This window comes from Cololabis saira, chromosome 6 (genome assembly GCF_033807715.1).
Source record: "Cololabis saira isolate AMF1-May2022 chromosome 6, fColSai1.1, whole genome shotgun sequence".
Taxonomy (NCBI): Eukaryota; Metazoa; Chordata; class Actinopteri; order Beloniformes; family Belonidae; genus Cololabis; species Cololabis saira.
The window spans coordinates 2,683,039-2,703,609 of NC_084592.1; the positions used below are offsets into that span (position 1 = coordinate 2,683,039).

General features: G+C 41.9%; 1 protein-coding gene across 3 annotated transcripts in view; it reads left to right on the forward strand.

The window, feature by feature from the left end:
• The window catches only part of lrrfip1a (leucine rich repeat (in FLII) interacting protein 1a), a 77,349-nt gene that overhangs the window by 46,879 nt on the left and 9,899 nt on the right, over positions 1 to 20,571 (forward strand). For 2 of the 3 annotated variants that reach the window (XR_009782776.1, XR_009782777.1), the window contains 7 exons: positions 5,281 to 5,352; positions 7,641 to 7,811; positions 8,413 to 8,505; positions 8,650 to 8,742; positions 8,877 to 8,969; positions 11,605 to 11,749; positions 16,903 to 20,522. Coding sequence is in view for 1 of the 3 variants with exons in the window: in XM_061723036.1 (XP_061579020.1) it covers positions 5,281 to 5,352; positions 7,641 to 7,811; positions 8,413 to 8,505; positions 8,650 to 8,742; positions 8,877 to 8,969; positions 11,605 to 11,749 (667 nt within the window). In the remaining 2 variants the exon portion in view is untranslated. The remainder of the gene's footprint in view (positions 1 to 5,280; positions 5,353 to 7,640; positions 7,812 to 8,412; positions 8,506 to 8,649; positions 8,743 to 8,876; positions 8,970 to 11,604; positions 11,750 to 16,902; positions 20,523 to 20,571) is intronic. The other variant, XM_061723036.1, reaches the window with a different exon arrangement.

Genomic DNA, 20,571 nt, shown 5'->3' on the forward strand with positions numbered 1-20,571 from the left:
CTACCTGCTAGTTGAAACGTGTGGTCTGTTAGTCTATCTGAGTTTTATGGTGTTTTTGTAGTTCATGCTTTATGGTGCGGTACTTTTTTTTTATTTTTTTTTTACTTTTTTGTAGGTGCGCCGTCACCTTAATGTTTGGCTGTGTTTTGATCTGTGTTTCTGGTGCGCCGTCACCTGTTTAGCTGTGTTTTCATCTGTTTCTGGGTGTCAAACAGTGTACAGGGGCCAGCAGGAGCCACCGTCTGACGTCACTACCCAGAATGTAAACAACAATGGCGACCTACGAGTTAAATTATATTTTCAAATTTTATAAAAACGAAGACATCAACAAGGTTTTTTATATCACATTGTTATAATTGATACCAACATTTATCTTTTAAGACGTACATGTATTAATAGCCAGGGTTCCTTTTAAGAAAACTCAAATATCCTATCTCAAAAAATTAGAATATTCTGGGAATCTTAATCTTAAACTGTAAACCATAATCAGCAATATTAAAATAATAAAAGGCTTGCAATATTTCAGTTGATTTGTAATGAATCCAGAATGTATGACATTTTTGTTTTTGTAATTGCATTACAGAAAATAAAGAACTTTATCACAATATTCTAATTTTCTGAGACAGTCCTGTTAGTTTGCAGGTCTGGAAATGTTGTGGCCACAAGGGGGCATCAGTTAGAAAGCAATCAGGATAAGATTTCCTCTTTCTTTGTTTGTCAATAAACTAGACAAGCAGTGCAATCTCAATTTGTGTGGTTTTACAACAGAGAAGTGCAAGACTGAGCTATACGCATGTGTAGGATATTGAACACTCCCCTGCAGCTCCCGAGCAGCCGGCCAGTAGGGCTGGGCGATATATATCGAGATCTTAATATATATCGATATATTTTCAAACGCAATATGGTACGGGACAATATCGTTTATATCGATTAAAAAAAAACAACTTTTTTTTGTTTTAATGATTTTGATATAGCTTATTTTGTGACAAATTTACTTGAATGTTTTATTTGAGATTTGCACAAATGTTTTTTTATTTGCACAACTGTCAACCTCAGTGGAAAAGTCTGCCTGTTACTGTCTACATTGTATTAATTGCACAGTGTATTTTAATTTAATTGTTATGCAGGAAAGGGATATTTGTTTTATTTTATTCAAGAAGCATTTTTATTCTATATATGCAGGCAGTTTATTTTTATTTAATTTGTTTTATACATTTTGATATTTAATATATATTTAATATTTATTTAATTGACGGGGTAGGGTAGGCGGCGACGCGCACCGTACGGTGTGCGACGCCGCGTACCCTACGCCGTCGGCTCTGCGTTGGTGTGACGCAGAACCATAAATCAGCCTTCACCGGGAGCAAGGGCTCTGGCGGTTGATGTTGATCCGCGGACCGAACTTGTTAAGGAGCATCAAACTCACTCTTATCTACGCGGAAATAACGCTAAAATATAAAGACCCGTCCCAAAGTGTGATCCATGGTGAAATAGGAAACTGAAGATGTGCAGCTATATGTGTAGGCTGTTCCCAGTTCTGCAGCGCAGCTTTAGCCCCGCCCACTGCAGCTGTAGCCCCGCCCACTGCAGCTGTAGCCCTGCCCACTGCAGCCGTCGACAGTACATGCAGCTTTCAGTGTGAATGCACCAAGCAGCGAGATGCTGGCGTCAGGAGATTTTTGACGCTTTCAGTGTGAACGCAGGGTTAGGTGCATTTATCTGGGCAAGAGCCCAGATAAATCCACCACGGGGAGCAAGCTCTTTGCTGTGTGAAGTGTCTTGTGATGCTGTTCAGGCCTAATGTCTCATCTATGAAGGAAGAATAAGACTCTCGACGACCATAGTCTCGTGAGCTTGAACTGGTGACACTGATGTCATATTTTACAACTATCTCTCTATTACATCTCTTATCTTCCATCTGATGTCGCTTAAGAACCACCGAAGCTAAAACACGCTAAAACAATTAGTCACCAGTACACGACAGCACAAAAGTTGGACTTATAAATAAACAGGATTTACCAACAAATTCTCCCAACAGAAAACGGTTCATAAGTAGGGCCCTAACTGTACATTGTAAAGACACCAGAACAGTATATAGATTCATGGCCCCTAAAGATCTGTGGCAATTATAATTACATTCACTCTTATCTCAACAATCTTATTCAATTTAAAAAATACTTTATTTATCCACAAAGGGAAATCAATTGTTGCAGTAATCATATGGGCCTCTTCTCATTTAGGAGTCATTGTAGATGGTTATTGTCGTGGGCAGGAAGGACTAGAACAGACAGTATTCCCGTTACCTTTGAAGCTTCCAAATCCACTACAGCTAATATAGAAAGGAACTAAATGAAAGTAAACAAAGTAGACGCAGTTCATTCAACCAATCGTTTTGACAGAATTTGGGATACTTCATTCTCTCTGTCTTGTCAAAGATGTCATAATTATAATTATTATATTAAAATAGTCTGTGGTTTATGGTGCCCTCAGGTTGTCAGGGAAGGCATTCCAGAGACGTGGGACAGCGACACTAAAGGCCCCGTCACCCATGGGTGCAGAGTCTGGTCCTGGGAACATGGAGGTGGTTAGTTTGGGAAGAGCGGAGGGAGGTGTAGTGGGTTGTGGGAAGAGTAGTTCTTTGAGTTAGGGGGGAGCATTTCCATGGACACTCTGGTGAGTGAGGAGGGAGACCTTATATTCAGTCCTGGTGGACACAGGAAGCCAGTGGAGTGAGTGAAGAGTGGGGGTGATCTGGATGTACTGGAGCCTCTGGAGACTCTTGCTGGGGATCCCCATGAGAAGTGCGTTACAGTAGTCCAGTCTGGAGGAGACAATGCCGTGGACCAGCTTTTCAGAATCTGGGAGGGTGAGGGTGGGACGGAGATTGGTCACTTATATGGCAATCAAAGGAGAGTTGGAGGTCCATTTTGACACCAAGGTTGGTGACAGATGAAGAGAGGGGAATGTTGTGACCAGAGAAGGTGATGCTGGTTATGGATGATGACTGGGTCTGGTGAGGGGGCCCACCCATGATTGCCTCTGTTTTGGAGCTGTTCAGTTGAAGGAAATGTTGCTCCATCCACGCCTTTATCTCCTCCAGACAGATGGTGAGTTATGAGGATGAGGACACTGGTGACAGGACTGCAGTTGTAGTTTTGACATAAAGTTGTGTGTCATCAGCATAGCAGTGGAATGAAATTCCATGCCGGCTAATGACTTGGCCAAGGGGAAGAAGGTAGAGGGTGAAGAGGGTGGGGCCAAGCACAGACCCCTGGGGGACCCCACAGGTGCCATCATGGGGTTTGGATAAGGAGTTACCAAGGGAGATGCGTTCTGTTCGATTTGTAAGGTATGACTTGAACCAGTTGAGGGTTGTGTCGGAGAGACCAATGGGGTAATGAAGCCAGTTTAAGAGTATGTCATGGTCAACGGTGTGAAATGCTGCAGAACGGTCCAGGAGAATGAGAAGAGAGGGGGAGCAGCATCAGCTGTGATCAGAAGGTCGTTTGTCACTCTCACCAGGGCTGTTTCCATGCTGTGAGCAGAGCGGAAACTAAACAGGTTGTTCTGTTTGAGGTGGTCCTGAAGACGGCCAGCAACAGCTTTCTCCAGTACTTGGGAAATGAAGGGAGATTTGAGATGGCCCTGTAATTTGAAAAAATATTCAGATCAAGAGTCTTATAATGTTGTTGGGGACAAATGTTGCTAATCTTATAGTTGACCTAGTCGATAGCACCAGGTCAGACTCAGAATGAGACTTGTGTCCATTCACTATCTTTTCTAAACTAACCCTTCATGATATCGGTATATATATGATAGATTTTTACAAACAGGCCCTATAAGTTTGCTGGAACATGCCAATTACAGTTACCCAAGGCTCCCAGCTCTTCAGCTGCTCCACACCGGAGCAGCTGAAGAGCTGACAGTGAATGTTTGAAGTGGAATATCCCATTTTTAAATGTCATTTCGGTGGTGATAAGTACTTCCAAAAAGACCAAAAATGTATAGCTTTAGCTGAGTACCCACGTATTAAACATACAACAACCATAGTACTAGTAAAACTATTCACCTAATCAAGTTTTAAACATAAGGCTTACATAACAATCAATACATTTCAGCACCAGCCATTTTTAACAGACTCAGCTGGTGTTTTCCTGCAAAATACATGAAATATAATTCAATTCAAGTTTATTTATATAGCGTGTATTACAACAGAAGTTGTCTCTAGGTGCTTTACAGAGACCAGAACATAAACCCCTGAGCAATTATTACATAAACACTGGCAGGTAAAACTCCCCTAGTGGGAGAAAAGCCTTAAGCCAAACAGTGGCAAGAAAAAATATAAAAAGCAACTGAAAGGTAGTTCTGATGTTTTGCTTTACCTGAGAGCTCTGCCTTTATGTGAGACTCTGATGTTCTGTGTTGTGATCCACGATGTCACCTGTAGGTTTTCTGAAGACCAGTTTTGAAGCCTGATTTTTGTTGTACTGTCCAGTGTCATGTTGCAGACAGAAAAATGAGCAGTCCCGGGATCTGTCTGGAACAAAGTTGGTCGTGGCTACCAGCTCTTTTAGTCAGTCCAAGCTGGAGGAGCTGCAAACCTGCTAGTGGACATTTGCAGTGGCCAGATGAGTTTGTTGATTGTTATGTAAGCCTTATGTTTAAAACTTGATTAGGTGAATAGTTTTACTAGTACTATGGTTGTTGTATGTTTAATACGTGGGTACTCGGCTAAAGCTATACATTTTTGAGTCTTTTTGGAAGTACTTATCATCACCACCAAAATGACTTTTAAAAATGGGATATTCCACTCCAAACATTCATTGTCAGTTCTTCAGCTGCTCCGGTACCCAAGCCTGGACTGATCTAGTACTCGGCTCATGGGTCTTTGTTTGGGATAGGTTTTACGTGGCATGCCCCCCCAACCCTCTGCATTTATCCAGCCCTGAGGCTGCACTCTAAAGGGCATTGTGCTCAATACAAATCTTTAATCTTTTGTACTGCCTTAAGAGCAACTTTGTTTCTATTCATGAAATTTCCCAAATCAAATATTAGTAAGTACGGGACTATCTGTAATGTGAAAGAAACATGAAGAAATCTGGTTGGCTGGCTTTTACAATACCAAACCATCTGTGGTCTTTAGTCCATATATGTGTCATGTTCATGCTGTTTTCCTTTCTTTTTCCTTTGTAAAACATCTTTCTGCCATCATCTTTCCACCAACCTCTGTGCTTGCTGTGCCACCACTTCACTGCTCACCACTGCTGCATGCTTCACCAGGAGATTCATGAGCTGAAGGATCAGATTCAAGATGTGGAAATCAAGTATAAGCAGAACCTGAAGGAAGTCAAGGTACAAGCCTGAGATTCTTCTATCGTTCCAATGGCCATGTTGAATTTGAATTTGAATTTATGAGGACCCCCATTAGCTGATGCAGTACATCAGCTACTCTTCCTGGGGTCCGTGTTGTTTTTGTGTTGTTCAGTTCTAACACCACAGGACTTTAGGTTATTTACACGACCCCGGTTCTCTGAGTAATATGAGTTAGATGTTTCACTATGGGATGTACACCTTGCTGCGGACGTCAGAAGCATTAATCTCACTACGCCAATCCTGATTGGCTGGTGAAATGTGTCCGTCCGCCGCAGGTAGCACCACCTACCTTAAATATCCCGTGCGGACGCAACCACCTCCCTTTCCTCTACATCTTTGATGGCGGCGCCGCCAGTAAGGAGATAGGGCAGGGGTCAGCAAACCCAAAATGTTTTAGAGCCATATTGGACCAAAAACCCAAAAAACAAATATGTCTGGAGCCGCAAAAAATGAAGTCTTGTATCAGATTAGAATGAAGCAAACACGTGCTGCATGTTTCTATATTAGTTATAACTGGGGGAAGTTTTTTTTTTCATTATGCATGTAGAGAAAAAAGTCGAAATGTTGAGAAAAAAGTTGAAATGTTGAGAAAAAAGTCGAAATGTCGAGAAAAAAGTTAAAAAAGTTGAGAAAAAAGCCGAAATGTCAAGGAAAAAGTGAAAATTTTTAGAGAAAAACTTTGAAATGTCGAGAAAAAAGTCGAAATGACGAGAAAAAAGTTGAGAAAAAAGCCCAAATGTCGAGGAAAAAGTCAAAATTTCGTGAAAAACGTTGAAATGTAGAGAAAAAAGTCGAAATATTGAGAAAAAAGTCGAAATGTCGAGAAAAAAGTTGAGAAAAAAGCCCAAATGTCGAGGAAAAAGTCAAAATTTCGAGAAAAACGTTGAAATGTCGAGAAAAAAGTCAAAATGTCGAGATTAAAAAGGAAAGGAAAAAGGAAGAAAAAAAGAAGAAAAAAAAACTTAGCACACCGGACATGCAGAAAGGTGCGTCGGAGGAGGAAAGCTGCAGCCAATTTAAAAAGAAAACTCCTGCACACCTTCTTCTCACTGTACTCGTGTTTATTGGGCCAACGTTTCGGTCATAGACCTTTTTCAAGGCATCAAGTTTGATGTCATTGTTAAAATGTTATCCTTGGGTAAAGGTTCAAAGTACTTTATTGTCATTCCTTACATCTTCACAGAAAGTAGGAAGAAATCCTGCACCCAGGTCCCGGTCAGCAGCCTAGAATTATTCAAAACACACGATAAAAGTGAAATGGGTTTGTTGGTGGAAAGCTGTTTCAGGGACACTGACAAAAAGGTTTTTAAAATTATTTAAAAAAAATGGAATACAAATCGTAAAAGTAAATTTTATTGAAGAAAATGTAGGAATATAAAAATATAAAAAGAATTTGAATGTTGTGTTCTATAACTACGGTACTTTTTTGCATTCATTAAAGTTAGCAGAGCAGCAAGACGGACATTTCAAAATGTCATAACACGTGCAAATGTGTCATCATTTACTCCAGAACCTTAGAATGTTGTCGTTTTTTGTAATATGTTTATGATGATTGGGTGACTTTGATGGTGACACCAAAGGCAGTTTGGAATGTGGTTACCGGGGGGGGCGTGAGGGGGCCATAAGCCCCAGGGCCCCATCAATGCTGCTGGCAGCTTTAATGTCAAATCTTTCTTTTTCTTTTGTAATTTTATTTTTCTGATATGTAAATATGTTTCACTTCTAAATTGCCACCATGGATTCCACTTCTGGAGATCCAGTTGCATGTTCCACATTCCTTTAGTTTAGTTTTCCTGTCTTAGTTGGTCAGTTCCATACGGAAGAGTATTAGGGCCATGCAGGAGAAAAAATATTGGAGAGGGGAAGATTTTTTTTATTGTGCACTTCGAGAAAACAGTTAAAATGTTGAGGAAAAAAATCAAAATCAAAATGACATTTTGACTTTTTTCTCAACATTTCGACTTTTTTCTCGACATTTTGACTTTTTTCTCAACATTTTGACTTTTTTCTCAACATTTCGAGTGCATAATGAAAAAAAAATCTTCCTCCTCTGAAATATAATTTTTATTTTTCTCCTGCCCGGCCCTAATACTCTTCCGTAGTTCCACTTATCATTTCTAGCCGGTCTGCACAGATTGACACGTTTCACTACTGTCAAATCCATCCAGCCATGACCACAAACACTTGCAGGATACCAGAGTTCCCACGGAGAAACGCTGCAGCTCCCATGTATTTCTGCTGATGTAATGCTTGTGTCATCACCTCAGGACGTGTTTGCAGAAACAGAGGAGAAGTATCGGCAGGCCATGGTGTCCAACGCCCAGCTGGATAACGAGAAGAGCAACCTGATGTACCAAGTGGACACGCTCAAAGACTCACTGATGGAGCTGGAGGAGCAGCTTTCAGAGTCACGACAAGAATACGAGGACAAAGTCAAGGTTTGTAAAGCTGCTCTGGAAATATACAGTCAGTACTGGAGATGAGGGGGGATGGCATCCCCCCCTGAAATAAAAACGGTCCAAATCATCCCCCCTGAAATAAAAACGGTCCAAATCATCCCCCCTGTAAAACTGCCATCCCTCCTTTCCATCCCTTATGTCATTTCATCAATGAATGTGGTTTTACTGCTATTTCAACATTTAGGGCCCGATTCACTAAGATCCTAAATAAAGAGTACTAAATTGCGTGTGCACTGAAAAAGTTTGCGCGTGCTGTTGTTGTGTGTTTTGCGGGTGATCAACTAAGATTGCGTGTGCAATTGATAACAGGTGCAAACAGCAGTATTTAAATGAGGTGTTGCGTGTCTTATGGTTTGCGAGTGCAAACTCTGCGCCATGGAGAGTGGATGGAATGCACAGTCACAAGTCACAAGCGCAAAATGAAATTTGACGAGTTGGAGTTAGAGATATTAGTGGAAGAGGCAAATAAACACATTAATGAACTACAGCAAAGAAATTTAAACATGTTGTTAAAGATGTTGGAAATCCAAAATGTTGCAAGGAGCGAGTGAGGTGATGAGTGATGTGTTGCTCTCTGCAGGAATACGAGCGGGAGAAACATGCTCTAAAAACGCTTCGGTTCCAGTTCAACGAGATGAAAGAAACTCTAAAGCAAAGTGAAGAGCTTTTAAATGTGAGTAAGCCGCTGAGGAGACGTTTCCTCACCTTACGTCTGTATACACCGCTGGCTTCTACTTCCCTTTTCACTTTTCTAAATGCTCATCCTCTTTCTTTGTCTCTCTTTCTCTAAACTCCACGCTCTTTCCTCGCTGTGCAGGAGATCCGTCAGCTGCGTGTCAAACAGGAAGGTTTTACTAGAGAGATCTCTGACTTACAGGAGACGGTGGAGTGGAAGGGGAAAAAAATCGGGGTATCCAGTAGTTTGGCGTTAACTTTCACTCATTATTTTCTTTGCATGAAAATAAACTTTTTCACTTTCCTATATTCTCACTTCTCCTCCACTTTTCTTCTCGGCCTTCTTGCACTCCCGCCGGCTCTGCTCAGGCTTTAGAGCGGCAGAAAGTATTTACAGATGCCGTCCAGAATGAGCGGGATGAGCTCAGAGAGGAGGTGGTCAAACTAAAAGATATTCTCAAGGTACTCGCTGGCTCACTTTTCTTTTTTTTTTTTCCACAATACCTTTATTTGAGTTTTATAGCAGCACAAGATAATCACAGTACAAACAATCATGACATGTACAGGACTGTCTCCGAAAATTAGAATATTGTGATAAAGTTCTTTATTTTCTGTAATGCAATTTAAAAAAACCAAAATGTCATACATTCTGGATTCATTACAAATCAACTGAAATATTGCAAGCCTTTTATTATTTTAATATTGCTGATTATGGTTTACAGTTTAAGATGAAGACTCCCAGAATATTCTAATTTTTTGAGATAGGATATTTGAGTTTTCTTAAGCTGTAAACCATAATCAGCAATATTAAAATAATAAAAGGCTTGAAATATTTCAGTTGACTTGTAATGAATCCAGAATGTATGACATTTTTGTTTTTGTAATTGCATTACAGAAAATCGCAATATTCTAATTTTCTGAGACAGTCCTGTAGATTAGCTGCCAAATATAGCAAAAACACAGCTGAAAACAAAACAATCACAATAAAAAACACTGACAGATTATGAACACAATAAAATGGATTGTGAAATAATAGTAATAATAATGATAAGCTACGGGCTTAAAAGTAACAGAAAAAAAAGTATATATATGTGTGTATGTATATAGATATATATATTAGGGGTGTAACGGTATTTGTATTCGTCCCGTCCCGTCACGATACGGGGGTCACGGTTCGGTTCACGCAGTCATACGGCGAATACGTCTGACTGAGTTAAAAAAAAAAAAAAAAAAATCAATAATCGTTTTTTTTCCCCTTATAAATATCAACAGTCACGTTCCATTACAGACCTAAATGTGTGCTAGTCTGTGCATATCAATAAATATATGTGCAATTCATATATCATCATAAATTGTAGGCTATAATAACGATAAAATGTTCTAATCCTTAATTTACAACTGTCCTGAACGCACCGGGGCCGCCAGCCAAAGCGGATTGGGTGTAAAGACTGATTTATGGTTCTGCGTTAAATCGACGCAGAGCATACGCCGTAGGGTACGGCGCAGTCTACGGCGAGGTTATGCGGCGACGCGCAACCTTCGCCGTAGGCGCTGCGTTGGTGTAACGCGGTACCATAAATCAGCCTTAACAGTCACAGCAAATTTGCCGTGAAGGAGATTAGCGCTAAAGTTTAAAAGAGGACTAAATTTGTACAAAGTTTTGAATGTTACCCTGTTTTCCACGTTACCTGGATTATTTTGGGTTATGGAAGAGGCGACTGCCATTGGTGAGTCAGTGTAACCTTCTTAAATAATGTCTTTATCAGAATGTGTCTTGACCAGCTGCCTGTAATGTGCTTGTGTTGTTGTCAACTAGACCGCCGAGTCTATTCTCTATTATAGAGCTCAGAAATGATGTTATAGACCGCTGTGTCTATCTATCTAGATAGATTGTGTCATTTTAGACCAGTTATGTTTTTTTTTTTGTATTTAAGCTGAATCAAAGATGGAACTGAGTCGGTCTGTGACTATCAGAGTTTTCAGCGCCGTGTGATTGACAGCTGACAGGCTTGTGTGTGTGTGTGTGTGTGTGTGTGTGTGTGTGTGTGTGTGTGTGTGTGTGTGTGTGTGTGTGTGACTTTACTCTGCTTTCTGCAGCATAGGCCTATATGCTTGGCTCAATAAAAGTGAGAATAAATGTAGTTTGATGGTAGGATGATGTTGTTGAACGTTAAAATGACTATCATAAGGCCCATGGAGAATGCTCCGCCCCCAGACGGCTCTGCCCATATGCAGCAGTAGAGGAGCCCGGGTTCAAGTATTTATTACAAGTGCACGAGCTCGTTACAATGTCCCATCCCGCACTCACATAAACCAGTCCGTGGTAAAATTAAAAACACTAATGCACAAGTTAAATGTTTTATTCTATTTATTTTACATTTTAATAATAGATGCTTTTTAGTTTTGTAGCCAATTGAACAAACTTTAACTTTCAAATGCTATGATCAAAATAAAGGAAGAAAAAACTCGTCTTATACATTTGGGACTTTTTGTATTTTTTTTCCGTTGTACCGAACCCGTACCGAACCCGTACCGAACCGTGACCCCTGTACCGAGGTACGTACCGAACCGTGACTTGTGTGTACCGTGACACCCCTAATATATATATATATATATATATATATATAAAAGTATAATAATAATAATAATAACTGTAATAGCGAAAAAATACATTAACATTCACAATTTTCAGAAATTGCCATACCCACAGTTAGTCATCAATTTGGTTTTCTGTTAAGTCTGAGTTCTTGACATATTCAATAAAGGGCTTCCATTTACCTTCAAATACATGCTGTTTGGCTTTCAGAATATAAGTAATTCTTTCCAACGGTTGGCTTGATAACATTTGTTTTAACCATTGACTGGTACTTGGTTGATGGGTTCTTTTCCATAATAGTGCAATACATTTTTTGGCATTTAACAAGCTTAAATCTCTAAGTGCTTTTTTCATATTTACTGAAGTTATGTTTCTCTGGATAAAAGCCCAGCAGGAAAAGTTTAGGATCCAATGTTTTGACCTTTCACTGTGGAGAACAGTCACCTGTCCAGAGCTCGGTTGTGTGGTGTGTCGTGCTAAGATCTCCCTGTGTTTGAGCAGAAACACGGACTGATCCTTGGACCTGACCTGAACGTTAACGGGGAGGTGGGTGGAGCCGTGGTGGAGGGAGACCCCGCAGCAGACCCCACGTCCTGCCCAGCTCAGCCCTCACACCCCCCGCCCACGGAAGGGAACAGCCTGCTCGGTAAAACACACCCCGGATCTTTCTGTTCTTTCAGCTTGGCAAGTCTACTGAGTGCTGATGCAACACGTGTGACATGCTGCATGTACCGTGCACCGTTTGCAGGAATGCTCCTGGAATGTTATTTCATCTCTGATTGGCTCACAGTATTATTCAGTAAGCTGGTGATTCTCTCTATTTTTCTGTAAACTAAAGGTCCATCCACTGAACTGACGGCTCTACTATAATAGGGAGGGGTTAGCACTTCAGTGTTCATTTAGTTCCTTTTCTGATGCTTGAGATGCCACCCTTTAAGATAGCATAATAGAGGGAATGTTCATGACGTCACAGATGCGACTTCACAGCGGGTTTCGCCCACTGAGTGTCAGAAAGACTGAGTGTCAGAAAGACTGAGTGTCAGAAAGACTGAGTGTCAGAAAGACTGAGTGTCAGAAAGACTGAGTGTCAGAAAGACTGAGTGTCAGAAAGACTGAGTGTCAGAAAGACTGAGTGTCAGCGTAAACTTTCAGTTTGAGCAACTGGAAAACATCTAAAATGGGAAAGAGCTGTTGTGGGATCGACTGTAATCATAGATTTAGCAAGAAATCAGAGTTATCGTTTTACAGACTGCAGAAAAATAAGCTTAAGAGAAACAAATGGATCACTGCAATTCACAGAAACAACTGGATTCCAGGCACTCAAACGTGGATTTGTGGTTCCCATTTTGTATCAGGTAATGTTGGATTTTTGGGTAGCTAACGTTAAACGGTCAAATCATAAAGTTCGGTGTCCTCATCACTTTAATTTCTCCAACAAATCCTGCCTTGAAGTCGGACCAAGCGTCAAGACTTTTGTAAGCCTTCAAGCTTTGCTTCGTGTATTTCCCCGGTGTAGAAATTAAGTACATATAAATATCAGGAAACTGGATTGGTGGCCAAATATTAATGTCCATGGACCACTGGTTCTTGGTAACTGTACCAAATATTAATGTCCATGGACCACTGGTTCTTGGTAACTGTACCAAATATTAATGTCCATGGACCACTGGTTCTTGGTAACTGTACCAAATATTAATGTCCATGGACCACTGGTTCTTGGTAACTGTACCAAATATTAATGTCCATGGACCACTGGTTCTTGGGGTAACTGTACCAAATATTAATGTCCATGGACCACTGGTTCTTGGGGTAACTGTACCAAATATTAATGTCCATGGACCACTGGTTCTTGGGGTAACTGTACCAAATATTAATGTCCATGGACCACTGGTTCTTGAGGTAACTGTACCAAATATTAATGTCCATGGACCACTGGTTCTTGGTAACTGTACCAAATATTAATGTCCATGGACCACTGGTTCTTGGGGTAACTGTACCAAATATTAATGTCCATGGACCACTGGTTCTTGGGGTAACTGTACCAAATATTAATGTCCATGGACCACTGGTTCTTGAGGTAACTGTACCAAATATTAATGTCCATGGACCACTGGTTCTTGGTAACTGTACCAAATATTAATGTCCATGGACCACTGGTTCTTGGTAACTGTACCAAATATTAATGTCCATGGACCACTGGTTCTTGGTAACTGTACGGGTCACTGTCAAGTCCAACTGCCTTTAATTTAAGCTGATAATCAGCTGTTATCCCGTCTTCTCCACTAGTTGCAGCTGTTTTTACCACTCAGTGTGAGTAAGGGGGCTGGTCCAGTGGGGAAGTGATATCAATGCATTCCCTCTATAAGGATGTCCTGAAGCTTCACAGGATCAGTCATCTGAACATCTAATGAAACTGTTGAGTTTCACACTCACAGTGTGAATGTGAAACTAACGGTTTACTTAGTTTGAGTCCGGAGGGCTCCAAACCCCTGAGCTGGCTCCTCTGGGTGTTTAAGAGCAGTGATCCTAACGTAGTTGCATTACATTACCCCCTGATTTGTGAAAAACCTAATTATCACAAAGAAAAACCCTAAATGGAAACACCTCTTTTGCAGATATTGCAAAATCCCTTGTGTAATGCTTTCAGAAGGTGGTTTTCCAGATGCCTCAACAATCCAGTTTATGGGAAAGCTTTTTGCACATTTGCACATTTTTGGCAGAACTGGACGTTCACATTGACATGGCGGGTCAGTCTAACGTCATCAGAATTGAGTTTCAGTTCTACAGGCAGCACTACTTCTAGCGGTAGTGCAAAGGACAGTTTGTTAGAGACTTAAAAACCAATCTATTCAGTAGTAAAGGATGTCAGAAAGCACAGGGAGATGGACTGATGCGTTGTTTTTGGGCTGAAAAGAGAAATACTGGGAATCACCTGCGACTGAGTAAAAGCTGATGGACTTCTTAGTTCTCATCCAGGAGGCTTCTTCACTTCTAACTAGCACTACAGTGTTCAAAGCTGGAAACTTTACATTGGCATTAATAGATGTACGTAGGAATAATCAAGACATTTCCATAACTGCAAGTTAGCTGTAACAGTGAACGAAAGTGCAGTTGGATAAAAACAGCTCTGTACTGTCTGTTCCTCCATCATACACACAAGTACTTTATGGAAACCTGCATGCAATACCAGAACTATTGAAAACATACTTTATCAGTCCAAAGACTAGCAGGTATTTTGGATGATATGACAAGGTCAAACTTTAGTAATCTGGGGCCTCATTTCTAAAGCTTGCGCACAAAACAGGGCTTGAAAGATGAGACGCCACCTTCTACGCAAAGGTTGGGATTTAAAAAAAAAAACTAACGGAAAAATGTGTGTATCTCTACGCCAACCCTGACCCTCCCGTAGGAACAGTCTTAAGACATGGGGAACTGGCGACGCAGGCGCTGAGGTGGTGAAATGAAGCCAGATTCATGTCATACTCTTAATAATGTCATCACATATCAGACTTATAGATCCATGTACACCCAAGCCAGTGTTCTGCCCAGGTGTCCTACCTCGGCAGAAAATACTACCGTACCATCCCCGTTTCTTTTATCTCAGTTCCTTTTTTTTCAAAGGCTTCATGCAAATAGACGATTTAACAGCAGGAAGTCACAATGTGCTTCACATAGATCTATGTGTACGACGCTTCGGCAGAAGAAAAAAACCCGTAAATCACGCTTCCACATAGATAAATGTTGATGTCTATGTGGAAGCGTGATCTGACAGGGTATTTTCATCTGTCAAATCATCCTACCTGCCAATATCTACGTGGAAGCGTGGTCTGACGGGTTTTTTCTTCCGCCGAAGCGTCGTACACATAGATCTATGTGGAAGCACATTCTGACTTCCTGCTGTTAAATCGTCTATTTGCATGAAAAAGCCTTTGAAAAAAAAAAGGAACTGAGATAAAAGAAACGGGGATGGTACGGTAGTATTTTCTGCCGAGGCAGGACACCTCTGCAGAACACCGGCTCGACACACGTCTCATTCATCCTGACGCAGCAGAAACAGACTGCAGGAAGCTGCTGCACATGCTCAGCAGGCTCATTCATATGCAAATACAGTCATCATGTAGTTTGCATTGACCATTCATGGTAAAAAGTGGGCGTATAGAGGGCGGGATATGAGGAGAATTCATGTGCGCAACCTTCCAGCTGGACTGATTATAAAGAGAACATTGCGTGCAGATGTGCGTGCACACGGTTTTATAAATCAGGATTTTTTTTTTCGGCTTTTGGGCGCACGTACACTTTTAGTATGAATCCTACGCACTCTTTTATAAATGAGGACCCAGTACTATTAAAGTTTAACTTACAAACACTCCACATGTTTACACAGCAGCCAGGAGGTCAGGTGTGGTACCTATAAGGCAGCTAACACCATTTTACCTCCGGTTTAAGTAGCGCTGGGACAATAACCACTAAAATGTATGCTACAGTTGATTTAGCATGCTGATTTAGAGGTGCTCATCTAATTATCCACCCTATTTTTTTATTCATTTGTATATCACAAATTACCTCAAATTTCTTATTAGTTCTTTTTAACCCCCCATACATTCTTATGGAAAGTTATCCAGATGGAATATTTACAAATTCCCCAACATAACTTCCCCAGAAACATTTCTGAAGGGTTTCCAGCAAGTTTGGAATTAACGTAATTTCCCTTAGGTGACACTGGTCTTGACTGACTGTTGGGACGTAGATTTATATAGTTTTAGAAACTGCTCAGACATGTATTCACCAACCGTTAATACACCAGAACCGTTGCACTGATAAGTGAGAAGCCAAGCCAGCTTTATTTATAAAGCACTTTAAAAACAGCAACCGCTGACCAAAGTGCTGAACATACGATTGACACATGTGAAATAAGGCAAGTTTATTTGTACAGCACAATTCAACACAAGGTCATTCAAAGTGCTTTACATCAACATTAAATCGGCAAGACACAATTAAACAGTAAATAACAAATAACATGAAATAAAATGATAGGAAAAGAGGTAAAATAATAAAAGCAGAATTGTTAAAAAGTAAGGGCATTAGAGTCCAGCAGGTACATCTCATTCTTACAATGGTAAGAATTAAAATTTCTATACGGTCAAAACGTACAAAGACCGGGTCAAATACAGTATTACAAAAGTAATCTGTAACAATTTGTACAGTGAATTAAACAAATTTGACAATTCTACGTCACAATGCCTGTTTCCAGGTCTGATTTCACACAAATAAGATACATAATGTAAAAGTAAAGGAGACGTATAAAACATGAATAACAATAGAAGTGAAGAAGCCTGTGAGATGAAGCGCTAACACGAGTCCCCCTGACACCGGTCCATCATTCAGGGCTTCTGCTTCTATCGTTAAGGGAGTGTGGGACCTTTCTGTTCACATCTGAACTCTTAACACTTTCTTTATCTTCCATGTTTTTGTTTTTATCGTTCTGTTTGGAGGTGTCTCGCACCGTTCTCCTAATTTAATTCTGGTGGTGTTGGATCCTAAATCTTAACACAACCGAATGGTCTTCACCATTTTACAAGTGTTTGTCCAGGCCATCAGCTTGTCTCTCTGTTGCTAGTGGTAAACTCTCTCCTTCTTTCGTGGTCCTTTCTTCCTTTTATGTCTGTCTTTCTGACCACCAAATCAGCCGGGTGTTTCTCCCTTTCCTCTGACTTCTGCTGCTGCACATCCTCATGATTAGTTTCTGAAAGTTGACCATTTTTAGCGCTCTATCACAATGTGCTCTTCATGATCTCTCAGGAAACACAGAGGAAGAGGTGGATTCTCAGCAGCTACAAGCAATGTTTGACCCAGATAAAGACAAACACGTGAACTCTGATACGTTTAGTGCTGTTGCCGATGTGTCTGGTGAGAAGCAGCTTTCAGAACACGAAGAGACAAGCTCAGCCTCTGTGGAGGACAAGGACTTAACTGGAGATGGGACTGTATGTCCAAAAACAGAAGCTAGTGCTGTCATCATCAGCCCTGACCTTCAGGGGATCCCAAAAAGTTGTGAAGAAACTGCTCCACAGTCAGAACAGTTACCCACAATTCATCCAGAATCAGGAACTCCAAGTTGTAGTGTTGATACATGTGCTCATCATACGAGAGAAACAAACCTTTTAGAGCAGCCAGAAAACCAACACAGAGGTGCTGAGGAAAGCACACGGAGAAACGCAGAATCAGATCAAGTTTCAGTGAAAGAAAGTTTAGCTGATGACGCAGAAGAGCCAAAGAAAGATGAGGAACAGGAAATGCCAGGTAAATCTCAGGCTCGGGCTCCTATCGCTTCAGGGAAGAAAAAGAAAAAGAGAGGCAAAAAGAAGAAGAACCAACAAAAAGCTGAAAGTGTGAAGGAAAATGGACAAATGAAAGATGTACAGTCAGCAGAGACAGAAGCGGCCACTCGTGCTTCTGTCAACGCCGCCCTAAAGAAGTCTGAGTCAGATCAGGTAGAAGATGAGAAGGAGCTGCAGGAAGCAGGGGAAGAGGCAGCAGACACGCTGGAACCCACTGGAGATGGTTCCCACGGGGACGTTCTCAGAGATGTAGACACTAAGATGGTGGTAGACGTGGAAGCAGTGGTGCCCACTGACATTCAGGAAAAAGAAAGGGAGGATCATGTTCAGGATGGACAGAACAAGGAAGAAATGTTGGAAACAGCAGATGTAGGATCAGTAGAGGTAGAATCAGTAGATGTAGACGAGCCCATTGAATCCACCACAGATTCCACCATGAAGGAACAAGATGACGGCCGAGCTGTGGAACCTCAGGAAGCAGAAAACAATGGATCTGTGAGCCGTCCTGACCCAGAGGCCTGTCCTGATGTCCTCACGCCTGACCCCCAGAGTCCAGGCTGTCCTGACCCCCAGAATCCAGACTGTCCTGGTCCAGAGACCAGTCTCCTCCCACCTGGTCCCCAGAATCCAGACTGTCCTGACCCCCAGAGTCCAGACTGTCCTGGTCCAGAGATCAGTCTCCTCACACCTGACCCCCAGAGTCCAGGCTCTCCTGACCCCCAGAATCCAGGCTCTCCTGACCCCCAGAATCCAGGCTGTCCTGACCCCCAGAGTCCAGACTGTCCTGACCCCCAGAGTCCAGACTGTCCTGTTCCAGAGACCAGTCTCCTCACACCTGACCCCCAGAGTCCAGGCTGTCCTGACCCCCAGAATCCATCCAGGCCAGACAACCCCGGGACAATAGACAGCTCCAGTCAGGAAGGCGTCCACACCAAGAATGCAGAGGAAGGAGTTCTCTCCACCGTTGAGATGAAATCTGAGTGCACAACTACCACCCCTGAAACCAGACAGAAAGTGTGCAGTGAAGACGACACGCACGTCCAATCACGTGTTCCAGACACTGCTGATGAATCTGAGTCCACCAACAGTTTGGAGAGGAAAGGTGACTCCCCCGCCTCACTGGAAACTCCTCCAAATCCCACCGATGCAGCGGGGACCTGGGGAAGCAGCAACACTGCCACAGAGATCTGTGATGGAGGTCCCGAGGAGGCAGCTGAAACAGTCTTAGGGTCCGAGAACAAACTAGAAAGCCTTCCTCCCCATCACCAAGGCAACCATTTAGCTGTAGACCAAGACATTACAGAAACAGACCTGTCTGGGCCGGACCAGTGTTTGCACCCAGCAGACAGTGACAGCTGTGCAACGTTAACCAGCGACCCTGCAGAGGGTCAGGAAGGGGTAGAACTTACTCCAATACATCCCATGGATCTGACTGAAGCAAATACTGGAGCAGAAGCAAACAAGACAGTTGGAATTTGTCCTGCAGTTCCACCGATGAGTTCCTCAGGGGAACTGCAGCCTGCTGCTTCTGAACATTCCCAGGTGGACGACGGCCAACGCAGGGAGGGAGGTGCTGGTGAGGAACTGCACAACTCCAGCAAGGACAACTGCGATAGCAACCACTCGTCTCCGCAAATCCAGCAGGGCAGCGATGGAGAGGATGGAGAGGATGGGGAGGAGCAGGAAGGCCAGTCTTTTGATTTTGATGACGTGGATATTGAAATGGCCCTAGAATCCAATCATTCCAATGATTCCAAACAGAAAGGGTCGGAGGAGGGAGTCGGGGTCACGTCTGATAAAACCAAGGACGGTGATTTAGAGTTGGAGCAAATTGAACCAAACAAAGATTTAAGAAACAGAATACCTGAAAATGACCAGGTTGATGAACTGGAAGGAGAATTAGAAACTGCAGCTCACCAAAACCAAAATGCTTTACCTCAAGAAGAAGCTCCATCTGACCATGTGGACAATGTGCCTGAAGAGACACGTAACTCAACACAAGATGAAACGGGTGAATTGCAGGAACCCCAGCACATTTCTGACAGGGAGAATATAACCGGTGCTGGAGATATTGTAGCAGAACATGTTCAGACACGATTGTCAGCACCTGCGAAGCTGCAGCGTGAAGATCTGGATGTTCTACTGACTGCAGAGCAGCCAGGAAACAGCGGAGAGGGGAAACAGGCAGGAAAAGAGGCCAAGAAAAGTAGCAGGAAACCCAAAGGCAAGGGCAAAGAAGACTGTAAGATGTCTTAGTCTGCAGATTTTACACCCAGTTCTACAGTATTTAATGTCCCTTTAACTGTTATTTGGTTAGCTCTCCAGGAAATGGTTAAGAATTGCAAAGCCTCATTACAACTTCCTTTGTCCTGAACAATGAGTTGTGGGAGGATACTATCTTTATCTCTTTTCAGTCAAGTCACAGTTACAAATAAACTCAATTTGTGGAGAAATAAGATTGACTGTTTAGTTTCTGAGGATTTAAATGTTGAACCAAACTGCCGTCCTGCTTTTATCATGTTACATGTCTGAACTGGTCACTTTGCAGCATTGCTGCAACGCTATTGGTCATCCTCTATGTACTCAGTGATGTAATCCTTTCTGCTTTGTACTATAATAGATTATTTCCACGTGATGGAAGTATTAAGTTACATTTTAACCTGAAAAGTGCTTCCAGACTGTTTGTCTTCTTCTGCAGGTTCAGAAACTCTGAATTATCAAAGTCAGAATGTTTTATGTAGAATATGATTGCATTTTGTTGCACTAAATGTAAAGGACCAAAATGTAAAGAAACACCTTGCTGTTGCCTGATTGAATAAATATCTTGAAGATATTTTGAATTAAAGGAGAAAAGTTGAATGAGTATTCTTTACATTCAGTCACTCCTCAGTGTATTTGGTGTGTGAATGAAGTCGAGGCGGCCATGTGCTCGTGCGTTGACCCTCCTCCACAGTTTTTGCATGTTCTCATCCTCCCTTCACCCCACCACCCACCCCTCCATGTCATCACTCCATCATCCCATAGGATGCCTGCTTTATTGCATGCGTTGACCTCAGCTCTTCCCCTCCTCTGCCCACCCTGGTATGTTCACTGGTTTTTCCTTTTAAATATGCTGCAAAATAGTTGTAAT